A 19137-nucleotide genomic window follows, 5' to 3' on the forward strand; every position below is an offset into this window, starting at 1 on the left:
AATACAAGGCAGGTAAGTTAATGGCCCACACTCTCTGCCAACACCTGGACTTTAAGCAGGGCCGCCAGACTAAATCAGGCCCCTGGGATTCCGCTGAAGGCCACCAGTATTATTTTTAAATAAACGGATATTTTCAATGGCAACACTTACGTGTGGCGCTAGATGCACAGAAAATCAAGGGGATGCAGAGAAACAGGTCTCCCTGCCCCTCGTTTCCCTTCTTAAAGGTACAGTTTCTCATCATTTCACCCTCTTAAAGATTCTGTGCATGTAAATATGTGTACATATATTTATTCACACACTCCAAAAAACACACAAGGTGGCCCACCACACACACTTGTACGTCTTCCTCTTGTCCCAAACTTAACCTAGAGATCATTCTGTATCAAGGAAATATAAACACGACAATGCAATTAACCATACTTGGATGGACATTTAGGTCAGTGCTAATATGCTTCTCCTAACAGAGCTGCAACCTTGCACACAAGTCCTTCCACACCTTAAAGCAGTCTCTAAAGCAGTTTTTTGTACAGGGTCCAGCTGGGGACCCCAAGAAATGGACATGAGCCCTCCTCCTTGGCAAATCATTGTGTTTGCTCATTGCCCTTCAGGGTTAAGGTGTGATGAACAGGAAGAGGGTCACATAAGCAGGTCCCACACATTTGATCAGACTAGACTCCACTTTCAGGGTAGAATTCAGAGGTTCCAGTTCTGGGAAAAATGGAGCAGGCACACTCTACCCCGTCTTCCTCGCTGACACTACAAAGAGGATGGGATGCACCAGCAGCTACCTGTGGACTCAGAAGTAAATCGTGGCAGGTGGATGGGGGGAACGACAGAATTTGGAGTGATGCCCAACAGTGAGTTTATTGTTTGCCGCTGCCAGCACTGATGCAACCTGAAACCCTGAAATGGCACCAGGACAGAAGACCTCCGGAAGGTCTCTAGTGGCCAGGGAGGCCACCGAGTCTAACAGGCAGACAGGCTGGAAGGAAATCCTGGTTTTCTTTCCTTTTTTTTAGATATGGGCTCTGGCTAATGAAGCTTTAAAATTTTAAGACTTATTTTTAGAGCTTAATAAGGAGCAAGGGGATTTAGAGACCACATGGTCTGATCCCAGCTGTTTCCAGATTGGCAGACCAGGTTCAGGAGCGGCGTGTTCTTGTGTTTGTGAAGCTGGTTAGGGGCAGAGCCAGGATGGGAAGCCAAGGGCCTCTTTCTTTTCTCTTTTTTGTTTTGAGAGAGCGTTGCTCTGTCACCCAGGCTGGAGTGCAGTGGCACAATCATAGCTCACTGCAGCCTTGAACTCCTAGGCTCAAATGATTCTGCCACCTCAGCCTCCCCAAGTAGTTGAGACTACAGACATGCATCACCATGCCCAACTAACTTTTTTTTTTTGAGACGGAGTCTCACTCTGTCGCCCCAGCTGGAGTGCAGTGGCGCAATCTCGGCTCACTGCAAGCTCCGTTTCCTGGGCTCAAGCCATTCTCCTGCCTCAGCATCCCAAGTAGCTGGGATACAGGTGCCCACCACCACGCCCTGCTAATTTTTTGTAGTTTTTAGTAGAGACAGGGTTTCACCATGTTAGCCAGGATGGTCTTGATCTCCTGGCCTCATGATCCGCCCGCCTCGGCCTCCCAAAGTGCTGGGATTACAGGCGTCAGCCACCGCGCCCAGTCACCCAACTAACTTTTAAAATTTTTTTGTAGAGATGGGCGTGATGATATGTTGCCCAGGCTGGTCTTGAACTACTGGGCTTAAATGATTCTCCCACCTCAGCCTCCCAAGTAGTTGAGACTACAGGCACACGCCACCATGCCCAGCTATTTCTTTTTAAATGCTTGGTAGAGACAGGGCTGTTGCTATGTTGCCCAGGCTGTTCTTGAACTCCTGGACTCAAACAATCCTTCTGCTTTAGCCTCCCAAAGTGTGGGATTACAGGTGTGAGCCACCATGCTCAGTCCTTTTCTTTATTTTCTTGCACCCAGACCTGAGCATTCCTGTGGCAGCAACCAGAGCCTGCAGGAGTCAAAACTCTGAGGGAAGGAACCTTCTTTTCTGATGAGAAGAGCTGTGGTCTCAGCAGGATTGGGTGAATCTGGTTGCTTTTTCTATCTTCATGCTGCTGGGCCCAAAATATAGGCACGGTCACAGAAAGTAGGTGGCAAAGCGGGAATAACTAAGCCCCCAGCTTTCTGGCTGGCTGACCAGAAAAGGGGACTCCAGGGAAGCTTAGAGAACTGCGGAGATTACAAAGGAAGAGGAGCTTGAAAAGCAACCTGTGAAGTTGTATATGAACTCCTAGACCCACACTCAGCTGCAAGATCTGCCCCTAAACTGCATAAGCAGACCCGAAAGAACTGAATGCTGCAAGAGATACTGCCCAGGACAGACGGGCCACTGCGTGGCACACAGCTGGGACAGATTTGAAGGCTGTGAAAACCAAACTGTCATTGCAACTACAAACTACAGAAGGCTGGTTAGAGCTTGCAGCCTGAGCCCAACTGGGTCAATTGCCTGCTAAAACAAAAACATCAATGTTCTCCCTAGGATTTAAACAAGGCCTAGAGCCCTTTAACAATATTCAAAATGTTTAGGATACAATCATAATTTCTCAATACACAAGAACCAAGAAATTCTCAACTCCTGTGGGAAATAACTCACAGATGCCAGTGCCAAGATGACACAAGGTTTTGGAATTACCTAAGACCTGGCAGCAGTTATTATTAACATGTTCCAGTAAGTAAGGGTTAGAGCAAATGGAAACAAAGGGAGTCTCAGCAAGGAGATAGAAAAACCAAACAAGCACTTGAGAACTGACAAATACAATAACCAGCAGCCCCAAACAAAAACACAACTTCCCAGTAGGGCTCAATAACGGAGTGGAGAGGAGAGAGGAGAGTCAAGTGATAAAGGCTGGGCGCAGTGGCTCATGCCTGTAATCCCAACACTTTGGGAGGCCAAGGTGGAGGGATCACTTGAGGCCAGGAGGTCAAGACCAGCCTGGGCAACATAGTGAAACCCAGTCCCTACAAAAATAAATAAAATGAGCCAGGTGTGGTAGCATGCACCTGCACCTGTGGACCCAGCTATTCAGAAGGCTGAGGCAGAAGGATCACTTGAGCCCAGGAGTTCAAGGTTGCATTGAGCTATGATTGCGTCACTGTATTCAAGCCTGGGTGATGGAGCAACACTCTCTCTCAAAACAAAAAGAGAAAAGAAAGAGGCCCTTGGCTTCCCATCCTGGCTCTGCCAATAACTAGCTTTACAAACACAAGAACACGCCGCTCCTGAACCTGTCTGCTAATCTAGAAACAGTTGGGATCAGATCACGTGTTCTCTAAATCCCCTTGTTCCTTATTAAGCTCTAAAAATGAGAAGTCTTAATCTTTTAAAGCTCAATCAATATGATGACTCTCCTCTTAATACCCAAGGGCAGAGGCAGCCCAGGCATATTTTAAAAAATCAAACCATGACAGAATGGGGTCTAATTACAGGAAGAATTCACAGCCCTAAAAAAAACAGTTCACAGGAGAAAAGGGGTATGATGTCTTGCCAACGTGGAGAGAGGCAGATGATTCTGGTTTGCCCCCACCCCTGGGATCTTTGAAAGCAAAAAGAACCTCAGTGTTTTGCCCTTATCATCTTTTAGGATAATTTTAAAGGCTTATGAATAAAATATGTTGTCCAATTCATCCTGTGAGTGCTGGGGACGTGGAGCAGATACAGATTGAGTGAGAGTGCCCGAGCTGATGGCCCTTGACGTGGGGTGATGGCACAGGGGAGATCACCACACTATAATTCTGTGTATGGCTTAAATTTTTAATAATAAGTTAAAAAAGAGACTCTGGTTTCTACTTGGTGATGTGATTTTTTTCTCATGTGCTTTTTGTTCGAGGTCAGCTACAGAATCATGCAGAACCGTGTACCTCCAAAAGCTGCAGGGACAGTAATAACGTGAGTAGGGGACCAACAGGCTCAGTCTCCTGAGCCTCCTGTGCGAGGGTGACAAGAGGCATGACCATCGGCCCACAGCAGACCTGCTGCGTGTCACTGGATAGCCAGATTTCCCTTAGATAGGTTAAAGAAATGAGAGAGTGTATAGTGTGAATTAAAAGTTTAAAAAGACAGAAAACCCAATTGCAGAACCCCAAAAGGGCAGGCAAATTCAATTAAGCGGGGGGCCAGATCTCTAGCAGCACTGTGCAGAGCAATCCAGCTTTGTGGAATGGCACGGTGGGAGAGGTCAAAGGACAGGTCAAGCCTACTGGTTTGGAGAGGATGATATAAAAAGAGATCCCTAGAGTCCAGCCCAGTCAGGGAGTCAAGCGTGCTTGGAAGGAAGCCAGCAAGGTAGGGAACTAAGGAATGCCAGATGGACCCTACATTTGGCTCTTTGCAGGGCCTAAAAGATAAATATTTTAACGATGATGAGCAGTCACAAGCCAAGCAAAGCATTTTAAAAGCGTTTCCCTCTGTATTGTGCTCAAGTGAAAGGAAGCTCTACAGGTGTATGTTTCAGAACAGCCACTCCAAACTGTCCTCTCGCGGCTCTTACCTTGGTCTGTTTCTTCTCAGTGGCATAGACAATGGAGGTACAACAGACTTCAGCAATCTTCCGGCCCTGACCGTAAAAGGACCAGCAGCAGATTTCATCCCCAATGACATCCTTTATGAATAGGACCCTTCCGTTAAAGCGCAGAGACAGCTTATCAAACAGTTCAATGTTTTTCAACATATTGTCGTCAGAATTGCTGCAAAAGAGCATTTGATACAGTGACCACAAGCTGGTAAAAACTGCCATCATTTGCCGGGCCCTTCTACATGCAGGGCCTTACTGACCCCACTTTCTCCACTATCTCATTTCAACCTCACAAGAATCCCATGACAAACGCACTCCAATCTCAATCGCTCAAGAAGGAAAGTTAGGATCAGAGAAATTCATTGCTCAAGGCTGAACCTAATAAATGGCAGACAGGACCCCCAAAAGACAGCCCTGGCCCCTAAGCCTGAGTGCTCCTAACCATCGTGCTTGAGTGACAGCCTCTGGGCAGAGGCACCAGGTGGAGGAGAGCGCCTCACCGAGCCCCACGAGGAGCAGAATGGCACTACCCAAGGGAGACTCTGTATCCCAGGTCTTTTTAAAGATCTTGAGTAACCTCATTAAATCCTCCCGGCATCCCTCAAGTTCCCGAGTTAGAGCCACATGTTTTCAAGGGCCAAATGGCATTCTAGAAACCTGCATATATTGCTGGTGGGAATGTAAAATGGTGAAGCCACTTTAGAAAACAGTTTGGCAGGTCCTCGAATGATTAAACCTAGAGTTACCACATGACCCAGCAATTCTGCTCCTAGAGAAATGAAAAACATACGTCCACACAAAGACTGCATGAATGTTCATAACAGCATTAAAAACAATAGCCAAAAAGTGCAAACAACCCAAATGTCCATCAACTGATGAATGGGTAAAGAAAATGTGGTCCACACTAGGCCGGGCGCGGTGGCTCAAGCCTGTAATCCCAGCACTTTGGGAGGCCGAGGTGGGCGGATCATGAGGTCAGGAGATCAAGACCATCCTGGCTAACACGGTGAAACCCTGTCTCTACTAAAAATACAAAAAATTAGCTGGGCGTGGTGGCGGGCGCCTGTAGTCCCAGCTACTCAGGAGGCTGAGGCAGGAGAATGGCGTGAACCTGGGAGGCGGAGCTTGCAGTGAGCCGAGATCGCGCCACTGCACTCCAGCCTGGGCAACACAGCCAGACTCCGTCTCAAAAAAAAAAAGAAAGAAAATGTGGTCCACACTGTGGAATATTATCCTGCCATAAAAGGAATGAAGTATTGATTCATGCTACAACATGGATAAACCCTGAAAACCTCTTAGGCCATCTCACTATGCTGAGTGAAGGAATCTGGTCATAAAAGTCTACATATTGTGCAATTCCATTCATATAAAAATGTCCAGAACAGGCAAATTCATTAAGACAGAAAACAGATTAGTGGTTACCTAGGGCTGAGGGAAAATGGGGAGTGACTGCTAATGAACAGAGGGTTTCTTTTCAGGCAGTGAACAAGTTCTAAAATCAGAGAGTGGTGATGGCCTCACAACGTGTGAATACACTAAAAACCACACACTGTGAATATAACAAAACTGTGCACTCTATAAAGATGACTTTTATGATATGTGTGGATTATAGCTCAGCGTTCTACCCTGTATCCATCTGTCTACTTATCCATCCAGGCAGAGAGGTAGAGAGGGGTCATCCTCATCTGAAGGTACAAAGAGGAGCTGGGTCTGGCTGGTGTGAGTGGAGGTTTTCCTAGTAAATGGAGCTGTCTTTCCCAGCTGACACCTTACCTGGTATATGAGTATTTGTTGTTACTTCTGTTGTAGAGCAACTTCACGGCTGGCTGTGGGTTGTTTCAAAAGAAGAAGACGAAGAATTATTTGGCAGGCAGGTGCAATGAACTACTGGCTTCCCATAGGGCTGGGGCCCTGCGCTGCAGCAGAAGAGGCAGACAAGCATAGCTTGCTGGCTGGAGAGGGGGACCGCATGACCCAATAGCAGAGGACAAAAGATGACCTGTAGCTTCCCATTGTGAACCCATTCTCAGGCCTCACTCAGGCAATTACACATGTTTTTATTTCAAAAGTTATTCAGAAGAACCTCCATCATTTCTGGTAGCAAAAGAAATTCCACAAGGGTGCCTCCAACATACCTTATTTGAAGTCGCTATAAGTTTTTGTTCTTCCTTGGATGAGGTGATCACAGGGACCTTGCAGAAAGGCTCATAAGTATCTTTGTTCTGCTGGAACAAAACATGCTTTCAGCCTAGGAGGCCTGCCTAGCACTGCATTTTTAAAGCTGACCTGCTGGACAGACAGGCTCTGGCAAGGGGAGATGGGGCAGTCATGGCTGGGAGGAGAGGAGGATTCTTACCACCAATGAACTAGACGAGGGAGACAGGGAGTTGGATTTCCCAGTAAGTCTGCTCTTTGGCTATGACCATTATAGGCCAGGATGCTGAGTAAGTACTAACAATGACGACCATTTTCCACAGCCCAGGAAGCCACTCAAACATAAACCCTTGTCGTAGCAGCTGAAACATGATTTAATCAAAAGCTCCTAAAACCCCACTACGATGACTGCAGAGGAATAAAAAAAAGTATAAACCCATAAGGGGAAAAAGAATGGGAGAAGTGAGGTCAGCAGACCAGGAAAAAAAAAAAAAGTGTCAAAAACTTGAGGCTGGAAAGGTCACAGGTGAGCATTAACCAAGGAGAAGGGGAAAGCTGAAACCAGTGGGCGGAAGCACTGGGAAGATCCCCAAATCCATCTCTGTCGCCACGCAGGCAGAAGAAAGGGCAACTTTCCTGCAGTGGTTTGCACAGTAGAGGACAGGGCTGAGCTGCGATTCTGAAAATGGGGGGAGAAGTGAACATCACACTAAGTGACGAGCAACCCCAGCTCCTTCCCCTTCCAGATCCCCAAAGGCAGCCTGCCAAGCCTAGACCCATCAGCAGGAGGAGAGTAGAGGATTGCTCTTCAGGAATACCATCTGTCCCCCAAAATGGCTTACAGATTCTGAGAGCTGGGGGTCCCGCTGAAAAAGTCTGCCTTATCACCCACAATGCAGCCCAGTGGACAAGGACCATACATGCACAAACAAGCTTTCAGAGTCTCATTCTTTCAACAGACAGCCAAGCATCATCAGATTACATGTGAAAAGCCTCTTAAACATGAGAGCAAAACCAAAACAAAGAGAGGAAAAGAGGAGGAGTCAGATAATGAAGGGAGAAGAAAGAAAACAAATAGTATCATCAGACAGATGAGAGCAGATACGGCCTCCTACGAAACAAGACCAGCACCCTGTGGAAAGCAGGGCATTCGGAGAGCAAGAAAAGGTTCTTAGAAGTTAGAAAGACGATAGCAGAAATGAAAATTTTGATAGAAAGGTTGAAAATATAAAGGTGAAAAAATAAAACTTCTGAGAAAGTAGAACAGAAGGATAAAGCCAGAGACACTAAGAGGAAAGAATTAGGAGGTCAGTCCTGGAGGTCTAACCTCAGACTAATAGAAACGAGACCCAGGGGCATGTCTCCAAGACAAAGATGAAACGGAACCTCTGATGTGTCTGAACACACCAGTATGAGACCGCTGAGAACATGGGGCTGAAGTAGGAACGTATATTTAGAAAATCAAGCTAACAAAACAATGAGGCAATCCCTAACTCTGGCAAACTTACAGTTCTAGAAGAAAGAAAATAATCATTGTACACTCTGTGGCTTAACTGTCAGCCATATTTATGCGTCATGATGTACACTCTGAATTTAACCAGAACTGTGATGAACTGTACCAGGAGAATGGGAGAAGGAAGAGTATGCCTAAGCTTGGTGGGGGTGGAGGTAGGGGCAGTGCGTGAGTTAAATTCTAGTTTTCTATAGTCATGCCAGTAGATAATGTCAAAAACTGAGAATTCAATAAAGAGCAGCACAGGTGAATTATGTGGAAACATAAATGTGAACAGAAAAAACTGCTGAAAGAATTCACAGAGGCTACTGTAGGGTGAAGGAGAGTAGGAGGGGGTATGGTGATGTTTTTGATGTTAACCTTGCAGCATTATTTGACTTCTTGAAGGATGCATGTGCATCACTTTTAACAACGTAGTAACAATAAAAAAGTAAATGCTGCAACATTCAGTTAGATCTACAGTGAGTTCAGACTCTCAGAGTAGAGGTGGTGTGCAGCGTTATAGGTACTGGTCCGGTGCAGGGCCAAACACAGACATGTGGTGTTGGGGAGGCCCAAACAAGGGCCTCATGCACACAGACCAGATTCCTACGACAACTCAGACAACCCAAAGGGACACTTCTGATGCTCTGCCACATTGTAACTTTGTTTGAAATAAAGGGGTGTTGGCTATGTCTAGAAGCATTTTGCTTTTGTGGGATTTTACTGTCACCAGACCTGACCCCAATGGTCCTGCTCTGTCCAGCTAAGGAGTGAGGGGTGTCTGTCTGTAGAGATTATGCTGAGCTCCCAACAATGACTTTTGGGACTAGAGTAAACCCTAAGATTGGTCCCGAACACTGACCAAGTTTTACACGGCGGGGTTCGCTGCTGAAGGGTTGAGATGTACACATGAGAAGATCCAACAGCATGGGGGCTGCAAGGACCGAGACAGTAGGTGGCCTGCTGTCCCAGGGAGGCCTCTCAGGGGTCACTCTGACTGAAGGAATCGGGCTCCAGGGCAAACTCATTAACTCTCACAACATCTCAGTCAGACAGAAACCGCCCCCATTTTGCAGAGAGGGAAAATGAGGAAGGCAGGTAGGCTTGGTGCCTCTCCACCCATATGGGAAGAAAGGGTGATGCCTACTTGTAGGGCTGCCTGGCACTCTTCCACCAAGCCTTGGACCAGGTAGTACTTGGCTTCTGCTAGCAGCTCCTCGATCTCCCGGCGGCTCTCGGGTAAAGGCACCGCCCCGTCTCGAAGGTAGTTGAGTATCGTACCGAAGTGCTTCCCACAGCGGTCAATGAGGATCCAGCCTGCAGGGGGAGGAGGCAGGGGCTGGTTACACGGGCCCTCCTCTCGTGGGAGGCCCTGAGCTGAACTGGGGTGTCTCTCAGCTCCCTCTACCTCCCAGCGGAGAGTGGGACTGCCTGGAGGGTGGCAGCCTCACCTGCCCACCTGTCCACTAAGGGCTGAGGAAGCCCCCACAGCCTCCAGGCCCTGCTGACACGGCCACAACCCCAGGTAACCCTGATCTGAGGCTCTGTTGTACATCCCGACTCTTGAGGCCCAAAAGTACACTTCTGAAGTACTCTCAAATATCCCTTAGACAAGGACATCCAAGAGGGGCTCGTGTACCACACCTGGGTAAAACAGGTCCAAATGGCCACATCCCAAGGACAGAAGAAAGACTTCTGGGGTAAAAAATAGCTACTTCCTCTTTCTACAAAGCTTCCCTCAAACTGGCACGTAACAGAGCCATTTCTAAGAATGCACAAGTCTCACCCTTGCAGACTGTGACCTCTGGCTCCCAAGGCTGAGCCCCAGACACTGACCAGCACCAACACAGGAAGTCCTATCCCACAACTTCCTGCAACAAGCACTTAGTGGCTACTAAATGACCAAGACAGACCCCACCCACAAGCAGCTCGGTCAACACGGGGAGACTCAGAACCAGCTTTTATTGGATATGGAGAAAGGTCCCAACTGCTGACCAAATCCAGGCACTGTGAAACATTCTTGGGAGTGGGGGCCAGGAAAACTCCATTCTGCTGCTCAATGTTCTTTCTAATCTTGTCACTGAGCCGACATTCCTCCACTAGAGATCCTGAGGGTTTTCAGAACCCCTCTACTGAAATGCAGTGTCTCTGGGAGTGGTGTTTGGAGAAGACAGGACTGGAGCCTAGGAGGAGGAAGTACCGAAAAGGGAGGCAGGAATGGAGCAAAGACCAAGTATCTCCCAACAGCAAATGTGAGCCTCTAAAAGAAGCCAGACAGATGAGAGGGTGAAGTCGAGGCCTTCTGACAAGCAGGGCGACCTCAGGCAAGGGGTGTCCCCATGGCTCCTGCCCCGCATTACAGGTGGAAAATGCCAGCGCCGTGAGGAGGCTTCAGTAGGAATCGGTCACTTTATGCTCCCACCTTCCTCCCCACTTTGGGAGAAGGGCCAGCATTTCCACTCCTAACAACACTGTGCCCTGCTCCATATCCTCCTCAGATTGGGCCCTACTGATCCCGGGCCTTGGATCAGTGGCAGAGGCCAGCAAAAGTTGAGAGCAGCAAACGCATCTTTTTCACAATCCAAAGGCATAAATTGGCCCGCTTTCCCCTACCCCTTAACCTGGCAAGTCCAGTCCCTACCAAGTGCCCTCTCATGGTTTTAGGGCACAGTTTGGTATTCTTTGCATCATTTGCTGCCAGGAAAGTTGATAACAGGGCCGTTTCCAGGTTCCCCTGAAACAGCTCAGCCTAAAGTTCCTGGGCCTTTTCTTAAAGGAACGGTCTCAGCCCTCCAGCGGCTTCCACTTCCTACTTCCACACTGCTCCAATTTCCTGGGTAGGTGGGAAGAATACCCCAACTTGGGGAAAATGCAACACAAATGTGTAGCCCTGAGTCAACTCCTGGTTTCAGGGAAGAAAAAGGCCTTTCCAGGCATAGTAAATCACATCACCCTGACAGTGACCTCCAAATGTGATCCCACCCCACTTCTTTCTACATCTGAGACAACAAAATACGGAATTAATATCTTATGCAACCCAGATGCCTCCGGGGCCAGTAAGCAGCATAAATGAGTGCAGCTGGGCGGGGCTGAGGCTGGGGCTGACAGGACAGCATTTGCCCTGCCCCCAAGAGGGGCAGGCTCTTCCCACTCCAGCCAAGAGTGGCCAGGCAGGAACGTGGGCCCAAGAGCTGTGAGCTCTGATGTTCCTATGCAATGCCAGAAACGCAGATTTTTCTGTGAATTCCCTGATTTTTAAAGGATGGTAACTAATTAAAACAAAACTGTCATCAACCCACCACAAGGCAAACAAAACACATCTGCAGGTGAACTGGGCCTGCAGTCTACCAGCTCGAGGCCTCTGTGCTGCCTACACCAAGTACGTTTCTCTCAGAAGGCTGACAAGGTATGGAAAGACTATTACCTTTCCACCAGTTCTTTTTTGAGGGGAGCTCATTCCCTTGCATTTTCCACGGATAAAACAGAGGTTCAGAGAGGTTCAGCGCCATTCCCAAGCAGAGGCGGCAGGACTAGACCACAAAGAAAAAGTAAGGCCCTCATAGGAAAACTCCTTTCACCAGAATTGAAAAGATAAATAGAATTCAGCTCAGCTGCACAGGGGAGGAAGCTTCCATGCTCTGCCTTTGATGCCTGTAGAACTCAAGCTGCTTGGAAGACCCAGGGCCCTGAAATCAATTATGCAAGTGATAGCCCAGAGTTCCCATAAACGAACAGGCAGACCGTGACACTGGGCTCCGGCTCAAGAATGCCGTCAGGAAATGCTTGTGGCGAAGGAATCATACTTTGGACAAATAAGGGCAAGGGAGCCAGGCACACTCTCCAGGTTTCAATCAGCATTTTGACTTTAAGATACTGTAGTCGCTTTCAAAGCAGGAAGTGATCCCTTTGAAAGTCAGCTCAAATGCCTAGCATGTAGAAAGGCAAAAGGAAGTCAAGCAGCTCCTCGCATGTGGGGGGTCTCTCTCCTGCTGCCACGGGGCACGAGGGCTATTTAGGAAGGCTGGCTAACTCAGGGCAGCCTGTCATCCCACGACCCATTAGGCAAGGCTCGAGAGCAGAACTGACTGGGACCACACTGGGCAGCACTGGACTTGGGCTCCAGGACGTCCTCAGCACAGCACAGCAGTTAAGTGTTGGAAACCCAGCTCTGATAGCTTCTTGCTGGATGACACTGGTGCTTCATTTTACCTCTGTCTAGCAGTTTTCTCTTCTACAAACGATCTCACAGGGTTGAGATAAAAATATGATTAAAGAATGTACAGAAGGCACACAGCACAATGCTGGGTCTACCAACAGCACTCAAAAGCAGCTATGGGTCTTTGACAATCTCATCTCTCATGATGATTGCTGGAAGCAGAGCAGCAGCGTCCAGAGGCAGCAAGTTCCAGCCCCCAGGACAGAGTTGGTGTTGCTTTCAGTGACCCAAAGGAGGAGAAGGCTGCTCTGGGGGTCAGGGGGATTGGGCCACTAGGCTCCCCTCCTCCCCGCCCCGTGAGCATACGATGTGCTTCCTCTCTCCCTGGATGTCTGACCTCTCCTCTCCCTTCTCCCACCGCCTCCAGAGAACCTTCACTGACCTCTTTGCCATCCTAAGGTATTTATACTCTATACTTTTGTGCTTCACAAACACCCCTGATCATAAATGCCACCCAAGGTACTTGTGAAAAATTCAGATTCTAGGAACCTGCCTCATACCTGATCAGAATCCCTAGGGCAGGGTCTCCAACCTGAGCACTTTGACATTTTGGACCAGATAATTCTTAGTTGTGAGAGGCTGCCCCGTACATTGTAGGGTATTTAGTTGCATCCCTGGCCTCTACTCACTCGATGCCAGAAGCAACACCATCCCCAAGATGGGACAACCAAAAATGTCTCTGGACATTGCTAAATGTCCCAAAAAGTCACCCATTGGTTGGGCATCACTGAGGTAGATCAAGGACCTAGGTGTAAAAAAGCAATTTAAACTTTGAGGTATCAAAAAGCCCCGTTACAAAAGCTCAGACAAGTCAGACTGGGAGAAGATATCTACAGCAGACCCCAAAGAAATAGGATCCAGAATATGAACTTCTAAAAGTAATAAGAAAAACACAAATGTGTAAACAAGATGCAATCAAGCAGTTAAAAGATTAAACTCAAAAGACCAATAAGCATAAAAACATGCTCAATGTACCAGACATTAGGAAATACTGAATAAAACAAGGTACTGTATCATACTCACCAGATTTGCAATAATTAAAAGGTTGGACAGTGCCAAGGGTTGGCAAAACCAGACTTCTACAGGGAGTAGAAGTTGCCATAACCACTCCAGAAGGGACTCCTGCAATATCTAAGGGAGTAGAAGATGCTGTCCCAATTCCCCTGCTGGGAATAAACTCTAGGGCTGAGCTCCCAACAGTGGGTAAGATCTTAAAGCCACAGCCCCTGAGATGGCTGGGTGGGGTCTAGGGAGTCCAGAACCCCCTCATTTGCCAAAGTGAAAATATGATCGTCTACATGCGCCATGATGTGGCAAAAGCTGAGCAGCATCACACAGAGCAACTCCCATGCTCGGGGAAAGTGTTCAAGGATGTTCACATTCCCAGCAGTGAACACCACAAACCCTCTACATGATCATCAACAGAATATGGCTCCGGCAGCAGCTGTATGCTTCTAGAATGGACACTCTACCACCAGGAAATGTGTGAACAAGAGCTATTTAGTTGTAGACTGTTCTCACAAGCATAATGCTACATAAGCAAAAGCAAAACAGATACAAACTGTAGAGCACCATTGACATCATGTTTAAAAGCACACCAATAGCGCCTTGTTTAGGGACATGCACAGCTATAGTAAGAGTAATACCTGGAAAGATCGACACCTGTGGTTCTCAACGCTGGTTGCACACTAGAATCACCCAGACAGCTCTTCAAAGTCCTACTGCCCAGGCCACACCCTGGCTGGGACCCAGGCACTACCTGGGTCCTCCTCAGGTGACCTCTGACCTCCTCAGGTGACTCACTCTGTAGCCAAGCTTGAGATACACCTAGTGACCCCAAATGCTTACCTTTGGAAGGGAGGGACAAACAGAGAAGGTACAGAGGGGCCCCACAGGTACAGGTCATACCTTATGCCTGGACTGAGCCTGGTGGCACAGGTGAGTTTGTTGTATTATTCACAATTTAAAAGCTCTGAGGTACTTCGGAATTTTACAAAAGAGCATCGTCATGGAAGGCAGAAGGGCTGGAGATCTCAGGGAAGCCCTCAGGAACTGCAGTTTTCCCATGGATCAGACTGATTTCTAGGGGAGGTGCGATCACAAAACGAATGACTCTTCAATCTAGGGTACGCACTCATTCCAAAATACGTTAGCAAGACATCAGAAAACACACCACGGGGGAAATACCGTGCCAAGCAGCAGGGATGAAACAGACACTACAGGCGAATGCTGACGGATGCACTGTGAAAGGCGCTACCCAAATCCGTGAACCAATGGTGGCGCTGGCAAGGAGTCAGGTGAAAATTCTAGCACTGTGGGAACTGAACCTTTCCAGGAAGAGTCTGGGAAGGGCATGCTCACTGCCGCAGTGTCCTCTTCTTCTCAGAAAAGCCATCCCATGGGGGTAGTGTGGAACTGCAGCACGCTCATCCCTGAAGGACAAGGCAGGCACCCTCTCCCAACATGCTGCTAAGACCTGCTTCTCTGTAGCCCCTCAGCAACGCTCATCCCCTCAACATTTACACTCAGAACAAAAGCCATCATTGACAGTTCCCATTTACTGAGTTCTCCCAACATCTCAGGCCCTGTGGCAAGTGCTTTCTCATGTCCTCACTCAATCCCCAACTCTGCAAAGCATTTTCATTCACAACTGGGGAAGGAGGAAAGAGGTTCAGAGAAAAAGCCACTTGTCCAATGTCACATGGCCAGTAAATGGCAAATAGGCCAAAATTAGCACAACATGTAGGCAGGGCTCCATAAATGTCGACTGTGACTGTGACATGCAGCAGAGCCAGGACTTAACCCAGGCCTGGCTAACATCAACACCCAAGTTCTTCTTGGTTTAGGAGTTACCTGCACACAGTACAAAACTCAAACAGGTAGAAGGGTCCGGAGCAAAAAGGAGACTATTTCCCCCACGCTGGATGTCAGGTCCTCTCTCCTGAAGCAATCACTTTCTTGGGCAACATGACACATCCCCTTTTCAGGACCTTCAAAGCCCCTGTCCTTTAACCAGCAAGCTGTACTGCTGGCTTCACTGCCTGGCTGAGCTGCACTTGGCATTTCTGCCTATTTGTAGCAAACTTCATTGCAGCTGACAGGCTTCCAGCCTATAGGCCAGGATGGAGCTGCAAGATGCAGGGCATCTATCCCAATTTGTAGACCCAAGAGTGCATTTGAGGCAACCTGCAGGCCATGGGTCAGGCTGTGCATTGCTCTCTCCAAGGACCAACAGGATCGCTCTGCCAGGCACAGACAACGGCTGGAAGGCCAGATACCCAGCCTACTATCCCAGGCCTTCACGAGGGACCCCACCAGAGGGCTTTAGCACAAAGCCAGCAGTTAAATCGTAAGGATGCCACACTCAAACGATCTGGCCTGGGACCAGGCCCACATCTAGACATGCACAGCAGGCAGTAAGAGCCAGCAAGTCCTGGGTTCAGCAGCTTCACCTTTTCTAGTCCCATCAGCTTTTGAAAAAGCATTTCACCTCTGAGATGGGGACTCCTCACTTGGAATGGTAACAACAGTATCCACCCCTGGGATGGTTATGGTGAGGATTAAATGAAACAATACCCATTGGCTGTATGTGGTGGCTCACGCCTGAAATCCCAACACTTTGGGACGCTGAGGTAGGAGGATAGCTTGAGCCCAGGAGTTCAAGGCCAGCTTGGACAACATAATGAGGCCCCATCTCCACAAAAAATTCTAAAAAATTAGCTGGGTTTGGTGGTGCATGCCTGTAGTCCCAGTTACACAGGAGGCTGAGGTGGGAGGATTGCTTGAGCCCAGGAGATGGAGGCTGCAGTGAGCTATGATGGCACTACTGCACTTCAGCCTGGGTGACAGAGCAAGACCCTGTCTCAAAAAAAAAAAAAAAAAAGAAAAAGAATGCCCCATAAAGTGCCATACCATGAGCTTTTCATAATCATATGAAGCAGGGGCTGAGCTCCAGTGACATGAAAGAAGCCACAGTTTGCAGTGTCAAAATGACACTGTGTCCCCCGAGACCCTCGGTTTTCCAGGCAGCATCAGGCAAAAAACATCTCATAGCAGGCATTTAGAAGGTGAGCAGTCCTGCCAGTACCACTCACATGTTCTGTCCAGTTGAAGACAGGCGGACTGAGGAGTCTGTTTCTTTTTTGATATGGCATCAGGCCACCAAGATGAGGCCTTTTGAGGAGAAGAGGCGTCCACTCAGCTTTCAAGGCAACTCAGCAGCCTTTCCTGAGCCCCTCCAGAGACTGGGTAGGGTACAAGAAAAACCACAACAATCCTGGTTCTCAGAAAACACCTGCTTCCTCCAGCAGCTGGGGTGCTATTGTCTTGATTTCCACAGATACTCTCGGGCCATGTTGGGTGTGGCACAGCAAAGGGGATCCTCCCACTCATAAAAAGCTAAGTGTGAGATGGCAGCTCTGGGGCTCCAACCTCAGTTCACTGCTGCCTGAACAGAAACCGGAGTTCACGGGAAGCAGAACCTCCAGCCCCACACCCTGGTCTTCCCCAGGACACAGAGAGAAATGCCCTCACCAGTGGGCAGCCCAAGCTTCGGCCCTCTTAGGATCAGAGAATGAACTGGGGGACACCAGGCTTGGGTCCCCCAGTCCCACCCACTTATGTGAAAACTCACTCACCCTCCCAAGTCAATGTCCCTGGAAAGGTGGGGCAGCAGCATAGAAGGCCAGTCTCAGACACAGGAAAGCGGGGTCAAGGTCAAGCCAGGCTGTACCCTGGCCTGGTCTTAAGCAATCTCAGGCCAAGGAATGAAGGATGGAGCTATTTTTAAACCTCATGTGACCTGCTGGTAAACCCTGCCAGGTAAGGATGAAGCCCCGTTGCCCGTGGCTCTTTGATGGTTCCAGGTGGGTAGGAAGTAGTTATGAAAGACCCCTCTAAATGATTCATTGACTTTTTTTTTTTTTTTGAGATGGAGTATTGCTCTGTTGCCCAGGCTGGAGTGCAGTGGCATGATCTCGGCTCACTAAAAGCTCTGCCTCCTGTGTTCACAGCATTCTTCTGCCTCAGCCTCCCGAGTAGCTGGGAGTACAGGTGCCTGCTACCACGTCTGGCTAATTTTTTGTATTTTTAGTAGAGATGGGGTTTCACCATGTTAGCCAGGATGGTCTTAATCTCCTGACCTTGTTATCCGCCCGCTTCAGCCTCCCAAAGTGCTGGGATTACAGTCGTGAGCCACCGCGTCCAGCCGCTGATTTGTAATCTTTATCTAATAAATCCAACATGGTCTTCCTTAGGGATGGTTTCCATTGACTTCATTTTTTCTTTTTTGAGACAGGGTCTTGCTCTGTCACCCAGGCTGGAGTGCATTGGCTCAATCTTGGCTCACTGCAACCTCTGCCTCCCGGGTTCGAGCGATTCTCCTGCCTCAGTCTCCTGAGTAGCTGGGATTACAGGCGTGTGCCACCACGCCTGGCTAATTTTTTGCATCTTTAGTAGAAATGGACTTTCACCATGTTGGCCAGGCTGGTCTTGAACTCCTGACCTCCTGATCCACCTGCCTTGGCCTCCCAAAGTGCTGGTATTACAGGCGTGAGCCACCGCGCCTGGTCAGAATGTATTAGAATGTATTTCTTAAGGCTGCCATAACAAAATACCACAGACTGTGTAGCTTTGAGGACCAAACAGAAATTTATTTCCTCATGGTTTTGGAGGCTAACAGTGCAAGATCAAGTTGTCTATAGGTTTGGTTTCTCCTAAGGCCTCTCTCCTTGGCTTACAGGCAACCGACTTGTGGCTGTGTCCTCGGGAGACCTTCTGTGTGCATGCATCCCTGGGTCTCCTCCTTCCTCTTATAAGGGTACCAGTTGTATTAGACTAGGGGCCCACTCTTACCTTCATTTAACCTTAATTACCTTCTTAAACGCCCTGTCTCCAAATGCAGTCTTCACCCTGACTGCCTTTGAGACAGAGCAAAGGGGGTTAAGGATTCTGTCCATTTTGAGGGGGCACAATTCAGTCCATAACAAAGGATATATATAATAGATACATAATATATATGTACCAGTGTGCTCATATCATGTACTTTATGTAAAACGAAATCAGTTCTAAAAGGTAATTATATTTTCGATGAACGCACTGTGTTCTGATTAGATAATTGTTTTTACTTCATAATATGTCTATCACAGCTTACTATATAAATACAAGTGTCAACTCTTGTTATTTTCTTGTGGTTCATACTTTTGCCTCTACTCTTTTTAATGATGTTTTGCAGAAATCTTTTTAAACCACTCCACCCATTTGTAATATTAGGCTCTGTGAACCCAGAAAAATTGAGACAGGTCTCAGTTCATTTAGGAAATTTATTTTGCCAAGGTTGAGGATGCGTGCCCATGACACAGCCTCAGGAGATCCTGACGACATGTGCCCAAGGTAGTCAGAGCACCGCTTGATTTTATACGTTTTAGGGAAACATGAGACGTCAATCAGCATATGTAAGGTGAACATTGGTTTGGTCTGGAAAGGCGGGACACATCTCTTTGGAGAGGGCTTCCAGGTCACAGGTAGATAAGAGACAAACCCTTGTGTTCTTTTGAGTTTCTGATTAGCCTTTCCAAAGGAGGCAATCAGATTTACCTCAGTGAGCAGAGGGGTGACTTGGAATAGAATGGGAGGCAGGTTTGCCCTAAGCAGTTCCCAGCTTGACTTTTCCCTTTAATCTAGTGATTTGGG

The 19137-nt window shown here is 48.0% G+C and overlaps 1 protein-coding gene across 4 annotated transcripts in view; it reads right to left on the bottom strand.

Annotated features, from left to right (window-relative positions):
• Window positions 1–19137, bottom strand: part of KCTD10 (potassium channel tetramerization domain containing 10) — a 31196-nt gene that overhangs the window by 3204 nt on the left and 8855 nt on the right. For 2 of the 4 annotated variants that reach the window (XM_011936090.1, XM_011936109.1), the window contains 4 exons: window positions 9379–9548; window positions 6718–6804; window positions 6356–6408; window positions 4559–4754 (listed from right to left, as the gene is read on the bottom strand). In XM_011936090.1, coding sequence (XP_011791480.1) covers window positions 4559–4754; window positions 6356–6408; window positions 6718–6804; window positions 9379–9548 — 506 coding nt within the window. Of the gene's footprint in view, window positions 1–4558; window positions 4755–6355; window positions 6409–6717; window positions 6808–9378; window positions 9549–13470; window positions 13577–19137 lie in introns of those variants that run through there. The other 2 variants (XM_011936100.1, XM_011936081.1) reach the window with 2 other exon arrangements.

This window comes from Colobus angolensis, unplaced genomic scaffold (genome assembly GCF_000951035.1).
Source record: "Colobus angolensis palliatus isolate OR3802 unplaced genomic scaffold, Cang.pa_1.0 Scaffold10, whole genome shotgun sequence".
Classification (NCBI taxonomy): Eukaryota; Metazoa; Chordata; class Mammalia; order Primates; family Cercopithecidae; genus Colobus; species Colobus angolensis.